The 17490-nt window shown below is 36.6% G+C and overlaps 1 protein-coding gene across 7 annotated transcripts in view; it reads left to right on the top strand.

The window, feature by feature from the left end:
- Positions 1–17490, top strand: part of TRIO (trio Rho guanine nucleotide exchange factor) — a 534181-nt gene that overhangs the window by 257426 nt on the left and 259265 nt on the right. For all 7 annotated transcript variants that reach the window (XM_069101424.1, XM_069101423.1, XM_069101425.1 and 4 more), the window contains 2 exons: positions 4861–5052; positions 16412–16543. In XM_069101424.1, coding sequence (XP_068957525.1) covers positions 4861–5052; positions 16412–16543 — 324 coding nt within the window. The remainder of the gene's footprint in view (positions 1–4860; positions 5053–16411; positions 16544–17490) is intronic.

The following is a 17490-nucleotide window of genomic DNA, read 5'->3' as shown; positions in this document are numbered from 1 at the left end:
ACAGGAATTAGAGAACATTATAAAATGTAAAATGGATCATTTTGACTACATGAAATTGAAAAGTTTCTGTACAGATAAAGCCAGTGTAACCAAGATTAGGAGGGAGATGGGAAATTGGGAAAGAATCTTTACAATCTATGTCTCTGACAAAAGACTCATCTCTAAAATATACAGAGAACTGAGTCAAATTTATAAGAATACAAGTCATTCCCCAATTGATAAATGGTCAAAGGATATGAACAGGCAGTTTTCAGAGAAAGAAATTAAAGCTATCTATAAGCACATGAAGAAATGCTCTGATTCACTATTGAGGTGCCACATCTCACCAGTTAGATTGGCTAAGATGACAAAACAGGAAAATGACAAATGCTGGCGAGGATGTGGGCAAACTGGAACACTAATGCATTGTTGGTGGAGTTGTGAACTGATCCAGCCTTTCTGGAAAGGAATCTGGAACTATGCCCAAAGGGCTATAAATACTTTCATACCCTTTGATCCAGCAATACCACTCCTAGGGTTATATCCCAAAGAGATCATAGAAATGGGAGAAAGACCCATATGTACAAAAATGTTTATAGCAGCTCTTTTTGTTGTGGCAAAGAATTGGAAATTAAGGGGCTGTCCATCAATCGGGGAATGGCTGAACAAGTTGTGGTATATGCATGTTATGGAATATTATTGCGCTATAGGAAACGGGGAGCAGGCGGTCTTCATATTTACCTGGAGAGGCTTAAAAGAACTGATGCTGAGTGAGAAGAGTATAACCAGGAGGAATTTGTACACAATTACAGACACAACGTATGTGTGATGACCAACTTTGATAGACTGGACTCTTCTCAACAATGCAGGGATATAAGTCAATCCCAAAAGACGCATGATGGAGAGAAAAACGTGCATCCAGAGAAAGAACTAGAAAGAACTAAATTTATATCCAGGTGGAAGCAAAATACCTGATCTTTTTCGTTCTCTTATTTGATTTTATGTCCTCTTTACCATTTTTCATTCCAGCTGGTACAATCCATCCTTATAACCTGACCATTGTACAATGTGAAAGTATTTACAGATCCTATACTTGATCATAGGACGTCATGGGGGGGGGAGGGGAAGGAGGGGGACAAAATGTGAAATTCAAGGAATTGTGGAATTGAATCCTGTAAACTAAAAGGAAACAAACAAATTAATAAATTAAAAATTGAATTTTAAAACAAAAACAAAACAGAAACTTTGCTCTTTTCCTATGCCTTCTCATCTCGATACTAAGAATGCCATACCTCTTTCCTCCTTTTATGATGAAAACAAGAATCCATTATGTTCTCCGTTTATCTCCTGGATGATATTATGGTACAATGAAAACGCTGAGTTTGGAGTCAAGTTCATTTTCTGTTTAGGAAACAGAGGGTCTGGGTGACTATGAATACAACTTACTTAACCTCTGTCAGCTTCAATTTCTTCATCTATGAAATGAGTGATGGGACTAGGTGATATTTATTCATTCAATAAGCATTCAACACCTATTATGTACCAAATACTGTGAGGCTCTGAGATCTCACTGACAAACATAAAACAGTATGATGGTCCTTTCCAGCTTTAAGTCTGTGTACTGCTACATAGGAGGAAATATCTTATTATCACTCCAGAAGTCAAATTTACAAGCTTTAAATTTCACAGTGGCATAGGACTATATTATGACCCAAATATATATCATACTTTTCTATCTATTTCTTGGAATCTCTTGGCAGTCTTCCATCTACTTAATTGAAATAAAAAGTCTAAATCAATTTAGTGTAGTTAGTGCCCTATCCCAATGCCTAAGTAAGTCAGTACTATCATATATATATTACAGCTAAAATTCTCAAAATATAAGACAAAATACCCAGGTGTCAACTTTTCCTTGAAATTCCACAATCTTTCAAAGCAGATATTGAAAGCAAGTCTAATTCCCCCAATTCTAATTTAGGAATAGCAAGACAAAACTCTCTATATAACAGGGAATGATAATTGAACGTCAGGAAAGAAGTTAGGAAAGAAGAAGGGAAGGAACATAGAAAGGAGGAAAAGAAGGTAGGAATGAGGGAAAGGAAGGAAGAAAATAAAGAAAATAAAATAGAAGGGAAAGGGAGAAAAGAAGAAAGAAAGGATTTGCTTTGTGCTAGCATTGTGCCAAGAGCTTTACAAATATTATCTTATGTGATTCTCTCTGTAGCGGGGGGGTAGATGCTATTATTATCCCCATTTTAAGAGGAAAGTGAGACAAAGATTAAGTGACTTGCCTAGGGTCATACAACTAGTACATATATGATACCAGATTTGTATTCAAGACTTTCTGACTCTAGACCTAGGTGTACCATTCACCGTGCCGCTAAGCTAGACAGGGTAAAATTTTTATACATTATTATGTGTAAGTTCTTTGAAGGCAGGATCTATTTAAATTTTATCTTTGTCATTTTTGCCTCATAGCAGCACTATACACATAGTGAGTACTTTATAAATGTTAGTAGAATTGAATTATAACTACCACATTCTTGTTTATGAGTCAACTTGGAAGTTATTTATGAAGTTTTTCCCATTTCCCCTGTGTCATGTTAGGTGTTAAGATATATAATAAGAAGTAGAGGTGCTAAAGGAGGTTATTTATTTAAGAAGATGAAATTAATACACAGGAAATAATAAGTGATCAAATTAAATGCTAAATGACAAGGTGCCCATGGAATTAAGGAGAGGGAGAGGCCAATATGAGCAATATTGCATAATGTGGGCTGGCTCAAACCATTACGCCATTACAAATTATAGAAATATTTCTCTCCTTTTCAAAACCCCCTGTTGGACATACCCTTTGACAGAAGAGTAATGTATGCGGCAATTTTGTTATCTCTTGACTTAAAGTATGAAAAATAAACAAAGCAGAGAGCCCCGGTAGAAGGCACTTGTGAGTCTTAAGCATTTAAAAATCTGCTTTACTGAATTTTAAAGGTAATAGAACTAATTCATAGGTGGCTTAATTTTATTTGCCCTACAATCAGAATTAATGACATTAATAGATTGAGTGGTTCCAAATGCTTTTCTAAATATATGTCTGGTTCAGAATGGAAACTATTAAACAAATTAAACACATATACTTAAATACTTTAGTATATTCATGATCTCTGCTAATGTGGGTATTCCCTTCTAAACCTGCAGATTGTAACCCTTCTTTTTCCTGGGTGATTCTTATGCATGGTCACTCATGAATTCTCTTTGAAGGATATCCCCTGGTTTTTTGTTTTTGCCTTTTGGAGAGTGATTGGGGTTAAGTAACTTGCCCAAGGTTACATGGCTGAGGCTAGAACCGAACTTGGGTTCTCCTGACTCCAGGGCTGGTGCTTTACTCACTGCGCCACCTAGCTGCCCTCCCCTGGTTTTCTAACATTCCTTGCTTCCATTGGTTTCCCCCTTAGCTTTGGGATCTATTTTCCCTCACTCTTCCCACATGACTGGACCCCCTCCTTTTGTCATCATATGTTGATGGATATATTTTTAATTTATGAAACATTCATTAAGCACCTACTGTGGGAGAGATATGCGCTAGTACTTGGGATACACAGACAATGTAACTGACCCAGTTCCTGCCTTGACTTACTTGGATTCAGTCAGGAAGAATGATGAGATCTTGTATTCTTCTTGCAAGCAAGTTATCTCTGAAAATATGTGGTGGCCCTCCATCCTTCTCTACATTGCCTTTGAGTCACCTTCATTTTTAATTCTTCAGAGATTATGGTGGCCCATGCTTTCTAGATATATTGTTTCATCAGGAGAAAATTAGTATTAAAGTTTTTTTTTTTTTTTAAGCAATTGCGGTTAAGTAACTTGCTCAAGGTTACAGGGCCAGTTATTTCTGGGTGTGGTGCTAAGTATGAGAGCCCAGATTCGATCCCAGGTCATCCTAGCTCTGGGGCTGGTGCTCTTACTCACTGTGCCACCTGGCCACCCCTTAAAGTTTTTTCTTAATTTCTTAAAATTTATTTTTATAGTCAGGGGTTCTTAACTTGGACCCTTGAGGATATCTAGGATTTTTAAAAATTTGATAATTGTATTTTAACACAATATATTTTCTTTGTGAGCCTATGCATTTTAAAAACATTCTGCTGAGATGTACATCAGCTTCATCAGACTGCCAAAGGGGCCTTGAACCAAAAAAGGTTGTGAACTTTTGCCCTTTTAAAAATTTGTTTTGTCCCCTCCTTACCTCATCCTCATATTCTGACAGTAAACCCAGTTGAACCCAAGGACAGAGATTCTAACAATAAACTTAAAATTAGAAAACAAATAGGATTCTTTATGTTTCTTCTCTCAATTTTATATCTTGGGAGAAAATAGAGTTCACATTCTCCCCATCCCCATGAAGCTTCTTAGGCTTGCCCAGAACAGAGAGTTTGTGTGACAACAAATAGCCTTTGGTTGCTAAGTAAAGATTTTCAGTTTCTGGGTTCTCGTTAGAATCTGAAACATTAGGTTTCTTCAGCTCTGTGGGACTACTTGTCAGTAGGCTTGCCATCTGGATGGTGTTCAGTACTCAAGGCCAAAGAGTGAGTAATATTATATTTATATATGTGCACATATGTGTGTGTATGATTGCTGTCTGCTTAACAATTATGCCTTTCAGCCCAGCTGATTTTTAATTTTACAGTTTTAAATATAGAAATTAATGGCAATATTTTGTGGAAATCTAGACAGAAAATAATGTACACCAGGTGATTCTCCTATTATATATCTGATACTTGGATGAGTAGTTTGGGTTTGAGGGGAAACCATCTGGATTTCTTAGAAAGAAGTGTGTCTTATTTGTCTGATTCTAATGAAACCTATTTCTCCCCCCTTCTGTAGAATGTGTATGTAAACATAAACCGCATCATGTCAGTAGCAAATCGCTTGGTAGAGTCTGGCCATTATGCTTCTCAGCAGATTAAGCAGATTGCCAATCAGTTGGAACAAGAGTGGAAGGCTTTTGCTGCAGCCTTAGATGAGCGGAGCACCTTACTGGATATGTCCTCCATCTTTCACCAGAAGGCTGAAAAGGTCAGTGCTTGGGTATGCCTCAAGATTGTAACCATACATGTTTTGTTTTCTATTTCATGAATTATAGCTCAAAACACATAGTAATGTGGCCTCCCTGCTATAAGAGACAATCATCCTGAGAATGTTTTGTGGGAGTTCATGTAAACAGCACATTTATTCAGATCAGAAGCTCTGGGGTCAGATCTTGGTGTGCCCCACTCACTGACTCTGAGACCTTGGGCAAACTACTTAAATTCCCTAAGCCTCATTTTTCTCTTCTGTAAAATGAGTCAGTAAAAATAATGCCTACTTTGTGTGCCTTGTGGGGTTATTTTGAGGTTTATTGATTAACATGAAGTAACTTGTAAACTTAAAACTCTACATAGATGTAAGCTCATTTTTATTGCATTTGTATCAGATATATGTCCTAAATTGCTTCATTTCTTATTTGTTCTTGGATATCTTTATTATGATTATAAATTTAGTTTTATATGTGGTTTGCAGGTTATTTGCAAATACAACTTTTTATATATAAAATGTATATGTGTATATATATATATATATATAAATGATTTAAAGAAGACTTCTTGAGTGGGGGGGAATTTAATTAAAAAAAAAACTTTTAAAAAGATTCTCTCCTCCCCTCCAAGTTCTTGTGTTCATGTTACCAGAAACAATAAATGAATCTGATGATGGGATGAGTCAGACTTTATACATGGATGATGAAGTGGATATATTTATTATATGGAGCCAGAAACCCTTGGTTCAAGTTTCAGATTTCCCCCCACCTGAGGAACCATGGGATCACTCTTCCATCCATAAAATGGTCATAATGATACCCACCTCACTGAGATGTCTGGCTCAAAGGAGAATGATATATGTAAGGAGAAAGATAAATTTGAGTTATTATTTTCAAATGTGGAGTATCATCTCAGAGGTATGGAGTTCTTACTAATGAATGTGGTAAGATATAAAATTAGCTAATCTGATATTATTCTTTGTAGAAGAACGCTGAAGTGAATATAAGTGAGATAAGGCCTGAGCTTGCTTGCAAGGAGGTTTCAGCAAGTCAGTAAATGAGGTGTTGCCCAAGAGACTAATTAACAGTGATCTCACTTATTACAGTGCAAGTATAAAGCTGAAAGGAAGATTGACTATTACTTAGGGCAGAAGGACTCATAGCATTTTGCATGAAAAAGCTGTGAGTGGGAATCCTTTAGTTTTACTAGTACAGCTATTTCTGCTGATAAACAAATGAAAATAACATAGTTGCTTCCACTGTAATGGATACTTAATGTAGCACAGTGGGAACCAATCAAAATGTAAGATGAGCTACATAGACCTGAGGAACTCAGAGTAAGTTGCTCAGTGGAGGTAGAAAATATTCTAAACATGGCACAGGTTTAGTAGAATAAAAAATTTTATTTGGAGATTTTCATATAATGGTAAGTAAAACTAGAGAGGTTAGTCTGTTTTTGCTTCTGTTTTGTAATAATATAGAAATTTACCTACACAGGACTACTTTTATTTTCCTAAAATGGGTAGCATTAATTTGTGTTTTGGGAAAGAAAGCCTTCAAAAAAAAAAAAACCAAAACAAACAACCAAACCAAAACACAATGAAACAAATGAGTTAATCCAGAGCAGAGGTAGCATGGAGGGTTGACTAAAGAATACTAGTACTTAAAGGGTAAGTGCAAATGAAGAATGGAAGCCAAATAAATGTTTAGAAGAATTGTGTTTTGATGACATGGCTTCATTTGCTGAGTTCAGGACTGGTACTAGGAGCATGATTAAAGACTGGAATAAGAGTAGAGTGGATGGGGGGACAGGTAATTGACAGTTTAGTTGCTTCTCTTTTCTTTGTCAAGGACAAGGAAGTTTGGACTGGAAAGGATAAACAAAAAGTGGCTGTTGGGGAGCTGGTAGTAGGTAAGGGGGAGAGTGAGAGCACTGAGCTGCTTTTGAGGAGCAGAAGTTCCCTTTGTATTTTTATTTTCAGTAACTTAAGCCCTGAATAATGTGTATTGAATGATTAATTGATTGAAATGGTAATGACAGAGCCACTGTGGCTTCATCAAGAATAGGTAGTACCCAGCTAACTTTATTTGGGTAATGGATTGAGATACTGAACTGGGAGTTCACAGAAATATTATAGGTTTAGCTTACCTAGATTTTAGCAAAGTCATTTGGTAGTCTCTTAAATGGTTCTTGTGGAAAAGATAGATAAATAGCTAGTTTGATTTAAGGAAAATCTTCCTAATGATTAGCAGTGGGATGGATTTCTTGGGAAGTTGGTGGGATCTTCCTTATTGGAAGTCTTTAAGAAAAGAAAGTAGATGATCATTTATTAGATGTGTTATACAGAGATTCTTTTGCTTTTTTTTTTTGGAGTGGGAAAGGCAGACAATTGTGGTTAAGCGACTTGCCCAAGGTCACACAGCTAGGACGTATCAAGTATCTGAGGCCAAATTTGAATTCAGGTCCTCCTGACTTCAGGGCTGGTGCTCTATTCACTGTGCCACCTAGCCACCCCCCACCCAGAGATTCTATTTCAAGTGATAGTTGAACTTTGTGTTTGTTTGGCTCCCTTCCTACTCTGTAATTCTTTGAATACTAAGTAGAATTTCAGGAATATTTTAGTGTGAAGTTCTTCTGAATGATAGAAGCCCTATAATGGCTAAGTGCTTCTTCATTTGCAGGAAGGCAGACAGTGAAATAAGCAAAACTTTGTTGTCTCTGCCTTGTACTTAAGTTTAAGCTACTTGATAAGGCCTGATGAATGAATAAGTAGTATCTAAGTTATAGGTTAAAATTTTCTATTGTTAACATTTATCATGTGTCCTTTGGTAGCACATTCAGATCTTTTGATAGGTGTGTCAAAGAATAAATCATAGAAATAAGTATGACTGTGTAAAAGAATTTTTAAAAATATAAAATACACAAAATCAGGGGGGCAGGGGAGAATGTAGTCAAAACAGTCCACAATGGAAATTTTTTTTTTTCTGAAAGTATATATTAGAAAAAAGAAAATGTAGATTCATCAACTTAAGCATGGAATTTCAAAAATTAGAACATCAAATCAGATACCAAAAAAGCACAAAAGAGGACATTATAAAAATCAGAGAAGAATGAGATAAAGTGAAAAACAAAAAAAAAAGTATAAAAATGTCCAGCAGAATTAACAGCAGCTTTTTAAGTGTCAACAGAATTTAACTTTTAACTTATTTCATCTCAAAACAAAATCTACCCCCAAAGAAGAAGAAAAATCTTTCAAAATTAATTTAAATCTAATTAGGAAGATATGGGGCACAAATAAGCTGCCTTCCTGGCATAACTGTGTGTGGCATAACTGCCTCCAAAAGCTTATATAATCTTATGCTACATTAAGAAAGTATTGTATCCTGCCTCAGGTACTAGTGATGGATCTGCTGTTTTCTGACCTTATTAGACAGCTTCAGTCCTGGGTTCCACATTGATAAGCTGAAGCATGAACCAGTAAAGGCATCTGAATTGTGCAGTCAGAGGATTAGTTGAAGAAACAGAGTGTTTATCTTGAAAGAAAAGATGGAGGGGGAGGGAGTTGAAAGCAGAAGACACAATAGCTATTTTTGAATATCTGAATAGCTCTCATATAGAAGAGGGATTTTATTTATGCTACTTGGCTCTAAAGGGCAGAATTGGGAGTGTGTGTGGAAGTTGCAAAGAAGCAAATATGTTTGTCTTAAGGAAAACCTGCCTAAAGTTAGAGCTGCCTTGAAGTGGAATGGGCTGCTTTGAGAAATAGAAGTCTTAAGTCAAAGGCTGTTGATTTTTGATTACTTGCCAGATAGGTTGCAGAGAGTATTTGCCTATAAGGTTGGACCAGATCTTATGCTCCTCACATTTCTGAGATTCTATTATGCAATAAATCATCAAGCATTTATTAAGTCCCTACTATGTGCCAGGTATTTTGTTTAGTGCTATGGGTATGAAAACAAAGAAAATAGTTCCTGAACTCTTAGAGCTTATGTTCTAAGAGGGGAAATAACGTATAGGTAAGGTACAACATGTAGGCAGGAAATAACATGTAGGTAAGGTACATCATGTAGAAACAAACAACATGTAAGATACATAAAAAGTAGATAGATGATAACTTTAAAGGTATAGACATTAATAGGTAAGGAGACCAGAAAAGGCCCCGTGCAGAAGCCGGTGTTTGGTCTGAGTCTTGGAATAAGCTAGGGATGTCATGTGGAGAAGAGAAAGAAAGTATTCCAGGGGTGGGAGGCAGCCAGTTCAATGGCAGAAAGTTAGAGATGGTTTGCTGTGTGTGAGAAACAGCAAGTAGGGTGATGTGGCTACACAGAGGGTGTGTGGAAGGGAGTAATGTGTAAGAAGAATGAGAAAGTTGGAAAGAGGCCATATTGTGAAGAGCTTTAAATGCTAAAGGGAAGACTTTATATTTCATTCTGGATGTAATAGTGAAATCATCAAGTTTGCTGAGTTCCAGGGTGAAATAGCCAGATGGGCTTGCTAGGAAAATCACATTGGCAGTTGTGTGGATGATGAATGAGAGAGGGGAGGCCCTTAAGGGATGGTGAAAATGAGGAGGCAGTAATACAAACAAGAGGTGATTCGGCCTAGACGAAGTGCTAGTTCTGTGAGTGGAGAGAAGGCGGTGTTTATGAGCAAAGCGGAGGCAGAAAGGAAAGGATTTAACAACTGACTGGACATATGGGGTGAATGAAGAGAGATGGAGGATGACACAGTCTTGGAATTTGAGGTATAAGGGGCTTCATTAGATCTAATCCAACCCATACCTGAGGGAAGAATCTCCTAGAGAACCTACACAAAGGTACCTCTTCGCAATTCCACCCATTTCTCCTTAGTTTTGTCCTCTGGGCCCAAGCACATGTCTGATCCCTCTTTTGGAGGACAGTTTTTCAAATGCTTGAAGATGACTGTTATGGCCACCATTCCCCAGAGTTATTTCTCCAGGCTAAATATCACCAGGTCTTTCAGCTGAGATGAATCTTCATACGGAGTGAACTAGAAGCACTTCCCATTCTGATTACTCTGTTCTAGATCAACGCTTCTTAAACTGTGGGTTGCAGCCCCATGCGGGGTCACCATAAATTTGGCAGCATTCAAAAGGTTTCTAAACATACAATGATCAAAAAATTAATTAAAAATCATATGTGTAATGGGTCTGCTGTGTTTCAGGCAGCATTTGCCCATGTTGCATCACATAGTTTCACTGTAGTCTTGGTTCTGAGCACAAAGCCTGCTTTGTGCTGTGCATGCCCTGAGACCATGCAACACCAGTTAATGCTGCTGAAACCCAAAAGGGGTCCCAAGTAGAGAAAATTTAAGCCTTGTTTGAGATACTCTCTAGGCAGCTAGGTGGCGCCATAGTGCACAGAGTGTTCAAATCTGGCATCAGACACTAGCAGTCGGACCCTGGGCAAGTCACTTACCCCGTTTGCCTCAGTTTCCATATCTATAAAATTTGCTGGAGAAGGAAATGGCAAATTATTCTAGTACCATTGCTAAGAAAACCCAAATGAGGTCATGAAGAGCCAGACAAAACTGAAATGATTGAACAACAAAAAAAGATACTCTCTAACTTATCAATGCTCTCACTAAACTGATTTTCAGAACTGAACATCATACTCCAAAAAAGACTAAAATGGAGAATTTTTTTTTCTACATAGGAAGACAAAGTAGAAATAATAGGAAAGAAACGGAGTATATATATATCCAAAGATGTGATTTATGAGTTGATTTTTCACCAATAGTCTGTTGGATTGCCCACTTAAGTTGGTGCGGGAAGATGTGGTTTTTATCATCTTGAGGGAAACTTACTTTGCCACATATTAGGGACATTCTGTCCTCATTTCATTTCATCAAAATGAAACCAATCATGTGTGCTAAGCATAAGCTATATCATAAGGTAGGGCTGAGTGGGAGCAGAATTAACTAACTAGCTCTGAAGATTATAATGGTTGGTAGTAGTGAGGCAGAATAGACAGTAGGATGCTTTATAGCTTGGTGGCCCTCAGTGTACTACCAGAGAGCTGAAGAATAGGTGCCTGTGAAAATAAGCCTAATTAATCATGAAAGCTTCCCTTTGCTGCTTTCTATGTATTTATCAATATTCCCTCATTATCCTAATCCAATTTTGCAAATCTGACCTCATCTTATATTCAAATGTAGCTTAGACAAATAAAATCTTTATTGTACTGATCATCTATCTACTCCTAAAAACCCACATTTTCTGAAATATGTTCATTTGTTGAAATCATTTGGACTTGGATGTAGTTTAGAACCTATGACTCATATTTTCACTTGAAATTGTCCTGTATGTCCACTAGATCTCTCAAGTAAATCTTTCAGTAAATTACTACACCGAGTCATTCAGCTGTTTGCCCAGGTGATCCCCAGATTACTTTTTTCAATGTATATGACTTGGTGTAGGGATTTAGGTTCTTATACTAATGGGTCTCTCTCAAAGAATAGTTCTACTTTATTCATATGGTTTCTAGGGATTTGGATGCCAGGAGAACATTACAGACACAAGATTATAGAAAAAATTATTCATTTTATTAATTCCCAGGGGTATAATTGAATGCAGGTGTCCAGAAACTCATTTAGCACAGCAAACTTAAAGTAGAAAGTCAGCCACTTGACTTCCTGTTATGCCCAATGACTTATACCATACCATAAATGTAGCGGTATAATTTAATGTGGCATACATAGATCATTGGACTGAGAATCAGGAGAAATATAATCTTATGAAAATTAATAAACTTTTCTGGGCCTCAAGGAAGTTGGAGTAAATGAAGTAGTATCCCTTCCTTAAGGAACTAAAATCCATAAGCCCTGAATATTATGCACCTATGGTCTATTATCCACTCAGTAACAGCCTAGAAATTTTACTTATTGTCTGACTTAGAATGTTTATCCTTCTCTGCATTGCTTGCCACAAAAAATCAATTTATCAAAAAAATGTCAGTTTGACAGAATGACATAGATTCCTCTCATTCATAAAACAAGTTCAGAAATGTTATATGTTTGTGTACTAAAAGCTCACCTTAATTGTTCTGTATAAAATGTGAAGAAGGAAAGTTAGTTTTGTTTTGGAAGTTTTGATCTTTAGCCAAAAACAATTATGCTATGACTCAACCGTTTACAAATGACATTTAACATTATATAGCTTTTTTATATTTCAAGTCAATCAACCAACCAACAATAAAGTAAATACTTACTATTTGTCAGGCATTGTTCTAAGTGCTGGGAATTCAAAAAACAAAACAAAACAAAAACAGTCTTTCCTCAAGGATCTTCTACTATAATGGGGGGACAGAATATACTTAGGTTGGTATATTAAAATGCGCACTGTATAGATGGAAGGTTTAGAGGGAAAAATATTTAGGAGCTAGGAGGAACAGCCTTTGAATTGCGTTTTGAAGGAAACCAGGGATTCTGGAAGGCAGAGGTGAATAGGGATATAGCATTCAGGAAAAGGGAGATAGTCAGTGTGAAGTGACAGAGATGAGAGATGGAGTGTTTGTGAAAAATAAGTAATCCTGGCCTGTATGATGTGTGGATGGGAGTAAAGGTGTAAGAAGACTAGAAAAATGGGAAGGAACTGGGTTATGAAGAGCTCTAGATGTCAAAGATCAGAGAGGTAATAGGAAGCCCTTAGATTTTATTGAATTTGGGGAAGAGGGGCAGGTGACATACTGAGACCTGTACTTTAGGGGAAAAAATTATTTTGCCAGTGAATCAGTAAGCATTTATTAAAGATCTGCTACACATCAGACATTGTACTAAGTGCTGGGGAAAGAAAGAAAGGAAGAGAGAGAGAGAGAGAGAGAGAGAGAGAGAAGTACAAAAGAGATACTCTTCCTTCAGGGAGGTCAAAAGCAAATAGGGAGTTAAGGGAACAACATGCAGATACATATGAACAGACAAGCTTTATGTAAGCTAAATAGGAAATAATCATAAAAGGAAAGCATTAGAATTAAGAGGGATTGGGAAAGGTTTCCTGTAGAAGATGGAATTTTAGCTGGGGCTCCAGGAAGTGAAGATGAGGAGGGAGGGCGTTCCAGGCATGGAGGGATAGCTAGAGAAAATGCGTGGAGCTGAGAGACTGTCTTGTTCTTAGAACCACAAGTAAGTAGCCTAGTGTTAATGATTGAAGGGTGCAAATAACATGTAAGAAGACTTGAAAGGTGGTATATGTGTGTGTGTAATGGGGTGATGTTGGTTATGAAGGCCTGTGAATGTTAAATAGGATTTGGTCCTGAAGGTGATAGGGAGCCGCAGGAGTTTAATGAGTGGGGTGTGTGTGTGTGTGTGTGTGTGTGTGTGTGTGCGCGCGCGCGTGTGCATACGTGCACGTGCACACACACACAAGACATGGTAAGACCTATAAATCATTTTGGCAACTGAATGGAGGTTGAATTGGAGTGGGGAGAGACTTGTGGCAGTCTATTGTAATAATCTAGTCATGAGAAGATGAAGGCCTGAGCTTCCATGGTGCGCTGGCAGGATCAGAGGAGAGAAGGGGTCATATGTGAGAAATATTGCAAAGGTGAAATCAACAGGCTTTGGCAAGAGATTGGATATGGTAGGTGAAAGATAGTGAGAAGTGCAGGATGACACATAGGAACTGAGCCTGGGAGATCTGGACATTGGTGGTGGCCTAGATAGTTGAGTAGGAAGAGATTTGAGGCAGGGAGACTAATTATGAGGCTAGTGGGAAAGTCCTGGGAAGTGGTGATGACCGCTAGAGCTAGAGTAGTGGCTGTGTGAGTGGAGAGAAGGGGACAAAACTGAAAGACGGTATGGACAAAGACACTACCAGATTTTGCAATTGATTGGATATGTGGGATGATTGAGAGTTCAGAATCAAGGATAACAAGGTTGTAAACCTGGGTAGCTAGAAGTGTGGTAATATTCTCAATAGAAATCAGAAAGTCAGGTACGTGGGAAAAGACAGTGAGTTCTCTTAGAAGTATTGAATTTGAGATTCCCAGGAAATACCCAATTTTAAATGCTCCAAATGTTTTCTAACTTCTTAATTGCTATCATAGCATTAGAAAGGGTAGAAAAAAGAACTTGGATGTATTGTTAAATCATCAGATTATAAATTCTAAGCCTATAAAGGATCTCAAGAACATCTGATCCACCTTGCTGTCTTTAGGCAAATTAAAGCTTCATTCCCATTTTATCAAATAGATGAGGCCCAGAAATTCTAAATCACTTGCCTAAGGTCACTGTAGTGGCAACCACACTGGCATACCCAGGATGGCTGCTAGCACAGGTTTATAGATCTGCTTTACTACGAAAGATAGCTATTTAAGGGGTCAATAATCTACATTCACTAGTTCAGGCGAAAAGTCAGTGCACTGAACTTCAGAGAAAATACAGAGAAAATATAAGCAGAGAAATAAAGACCAACAGACAGGACTCTGACTGCCTGAATCAACTATACACTTTACATATATCTCTGGATCGAGAGAGCCTTTACATCTGAGCAGCTGGGAATTCTGAAGCCACTCAGAATCTTGAACAGGGGATCACAAAGATCTTCTCATAAGCAAGTCCCCCAAAGCAAAATACCAATTCAGAGTATGTATACACTTATCAGAGCCAGAAGGCATCACAACCTTCTTGATTCATTGACTAATCAGAAATTAGCAAGAGGTGTGAAAGCCTTCCTATAAGCAAGCCTCCCAAAGCAAACTTTCCTTAATGGGCTAAATGTGAGGCCTATTATTAATAGGCAGGGAAGATCTAATATCCCATTAACATTACAGTCACACAACTAGTAAGTGGAATATGAACTGAGGTGTCTTGCTATATCCTGCAGTATTCTTTTCATTTCTCCTAAGTATTATTGCAGATCTGAACATGTTATTATGGTTAAGAATAATTATTGTTATTATTATTTTACTTTCTAGTACATAAGCAATATAGATTCATGGTGAAAAAAAAGATTATTCATATTACATTTTAAAAGGCATATAGTAAATTTCCTGATTGGCAAATACATTATTGTTGACGTTTAGTTGTTTCAGTCCTGTCCAACTTTTCATGACCCAATTTGGTGTTTCCTGGCTAGGATACTGGAGTGGTTTTTTTTTTTTTTTTTTTTTTTTTTTGGTTTTGGTTTTTTTTTTTTTTTCCTTCAGCTCATTTTGCAGATGAGAAAACTGAGGCAAACTGGATTAGGTGACTTGCCCAGGGCCACATTTGAACTCAGGAGGATGAGTCTTCTTGATCAAGCCCACTGTTCAGCAAACATATCACAGTGCTTTGTACATAGTAAGGGCTTTATAGCAAATGCTTCATTGATTGATTGATTCATTTGTTCTTCACTCATTCACTCATTTGTAATAGCTAGTCGTCCTTTGCTTTTCCTTACATCTAGGAAAATGTTTTAGTGGAAAGGATATGAAAGAATTTAAAATAGAGAAAAAAAAGTTTATGTCTCTTTAGCTTAATTGGATTAGTTTCTTAATTGGGCCTCCTGCTGTATGTGTGCCTTAGACACTTAACTATCATGAATCCTAATAGGCCATCCCATAAGAAAATTGGCAGTGATTTATCAGCTGTTTGATTAACAATAGGGAAATAAGACTGGGAGGACCTAAAGAGAGATTGGAGTGACTTTCAACTGCTAGAGACTGCAGCTGATATTCTGTGAGCTGGTTAGTATAGCTAGGACTGTTCTAGTTTACATGCAGATTAGGTTAGGACTCCAAAGATTTCACTGCTTCCATATGCCCTTATCTCTCTCCCAGATTCAACATCCTCAGTTGAGAATTTCATTCTCCTCAGTTGTTTAATTTTAGTCCTCCTGCTCATTTGCTTTTGCAGTGGGTAGAAAAACTGGGCAGGCCATTCTTGCTAATATTAGGTAAATGACTTCATTTGCTTTTATTTTTCTATTAGTGCTTAAATCTAGGAGGGGGGGATACGGCTGAGAGGGGCTCACAAAATTGAGATATTTTGGAGCCATGACTTTGGTAGAATTTGATGATAGCGAAATGGAGTTCAGCTTTGTGCACCCATGTAGTGGAATAAGGAACATGTTTTCAGAGGTAGGACTTTTCAGTTAATTTCATCACTCCTTAAAGCTTATTAACCAGTTAGATTGAATTTTAAATAATTTTATAATTATTTATACTATTTTAATATATGTTATATTATAATATAATATACTAATATATAATTTATATAATATATTTAATTTATAATTAAACAAATAATTTTAAATAACTATTTCTTCTTTTAATCACTCATCCTTAAAATTGCTATCAAAATGTATGTTTCTAATTAGTTTAAATTATTGTCAGTAAAGGTAATTTTTTTTTTTTACTTTTTAGTACATGAGTAACGTAGATTCATGGTGCAAAGCCTGTGGTGAGGTAGAACTTCCTTCTGAGCTGCAGGATTTAGAAGATGCGATTCACCATCACCAAGGAATCTATGAACATATCACCCTTGCTTACTCAGAAGTAAGTAATCTTTCTAACTAAGGTTTTTGTAACAATAATATTGCTTTTTTCCATGCCCTAAAGAACTTGAAAATAAGAAATTATGAATAGTCTGGGAGGAATCTTGAGGATTCTTAAAAGCAATTCCAAGAGAAAGGACTTCCTTTGCTGCAGTTGTTTCAACTGTTCTTTTAAATTAGTTATTGCTTTATTGTTTTTGTTTTTTTTCATTTGCCTTAGGTAAGTGATTAAACTTAAATCTTAGAGGCTTGATTTTTAGTCACAGTACACATTTATTTGTTGCCCTAGGTTATTCTCATTTTATTAATGTTTCCTCTAAGCCCTTGAGTGTTATAGTAGCTACTCAATAAATATTTGTTTAACAGAATTCATCTTTTTAATCCTCCTAAATAAGACTTTTTAGGAAAGAGGGTCTCATGTCTGAAACATCTATCTTTTCATAGGTGCTGTCATAATTTTTTTCTCTAACAAAACCTACTCAAGTGAATAAATTATTTGTGATAGTTTTTCCCTTTTTGAATTCTGATGTTCTAATATTGATTCTTTTTCATGTTAAGGCAGTTTATTTTTGAGCATATTCAGGATTGATGTTTAAAATGTGTATTTTTAAATCAAGTATATTTGTAAAGTGCTTAGCACAGTTCCTGGCACAAAGTGCTATGTAAATGCTAGATAATATTTTTATTAATTCACAAATTAGATTAGATTAGCTCATACCAATTCAGATTTATATGTGCTCTTTTAAGGTTACAAAGTGCTTTTTAAAGAATTACATGTTAGATTTTTCAAATATTTCATCAGTGAGAAAACTTAAGTATAGAAAGGTTCAATGAGTTGCCCATAGTCATACAGTCTCTTGACAGACTTGCAGAGCTAAGCTTAAACCAAAGGCTTTTATTTTCCAGCCCAGTATTTCTTTTAGAAAACATTGGGAATTTCAGACTTTA

This window comes from Petaurus breviceps, unplaced genomic scaffold (genome assembly GCF_028583685.1).
Source record: "Petaurus breviceps papuanus isolate PSGF00001 unplaced genomic scaffold, PetGlider_PUasm1.0 47, whole genome shotgun sequence".
NCBI lineage: Eukaryota > Metazoa > Chordata > Mammalia > Diprotodontia > Petauridae > Petaurus > Petaurus breviceps.
The sequence above is the reverse complement of the archived record's forward strand: the minus strand, read 5'-3'. Positions and strand labels throughout refer to the sequence as shown.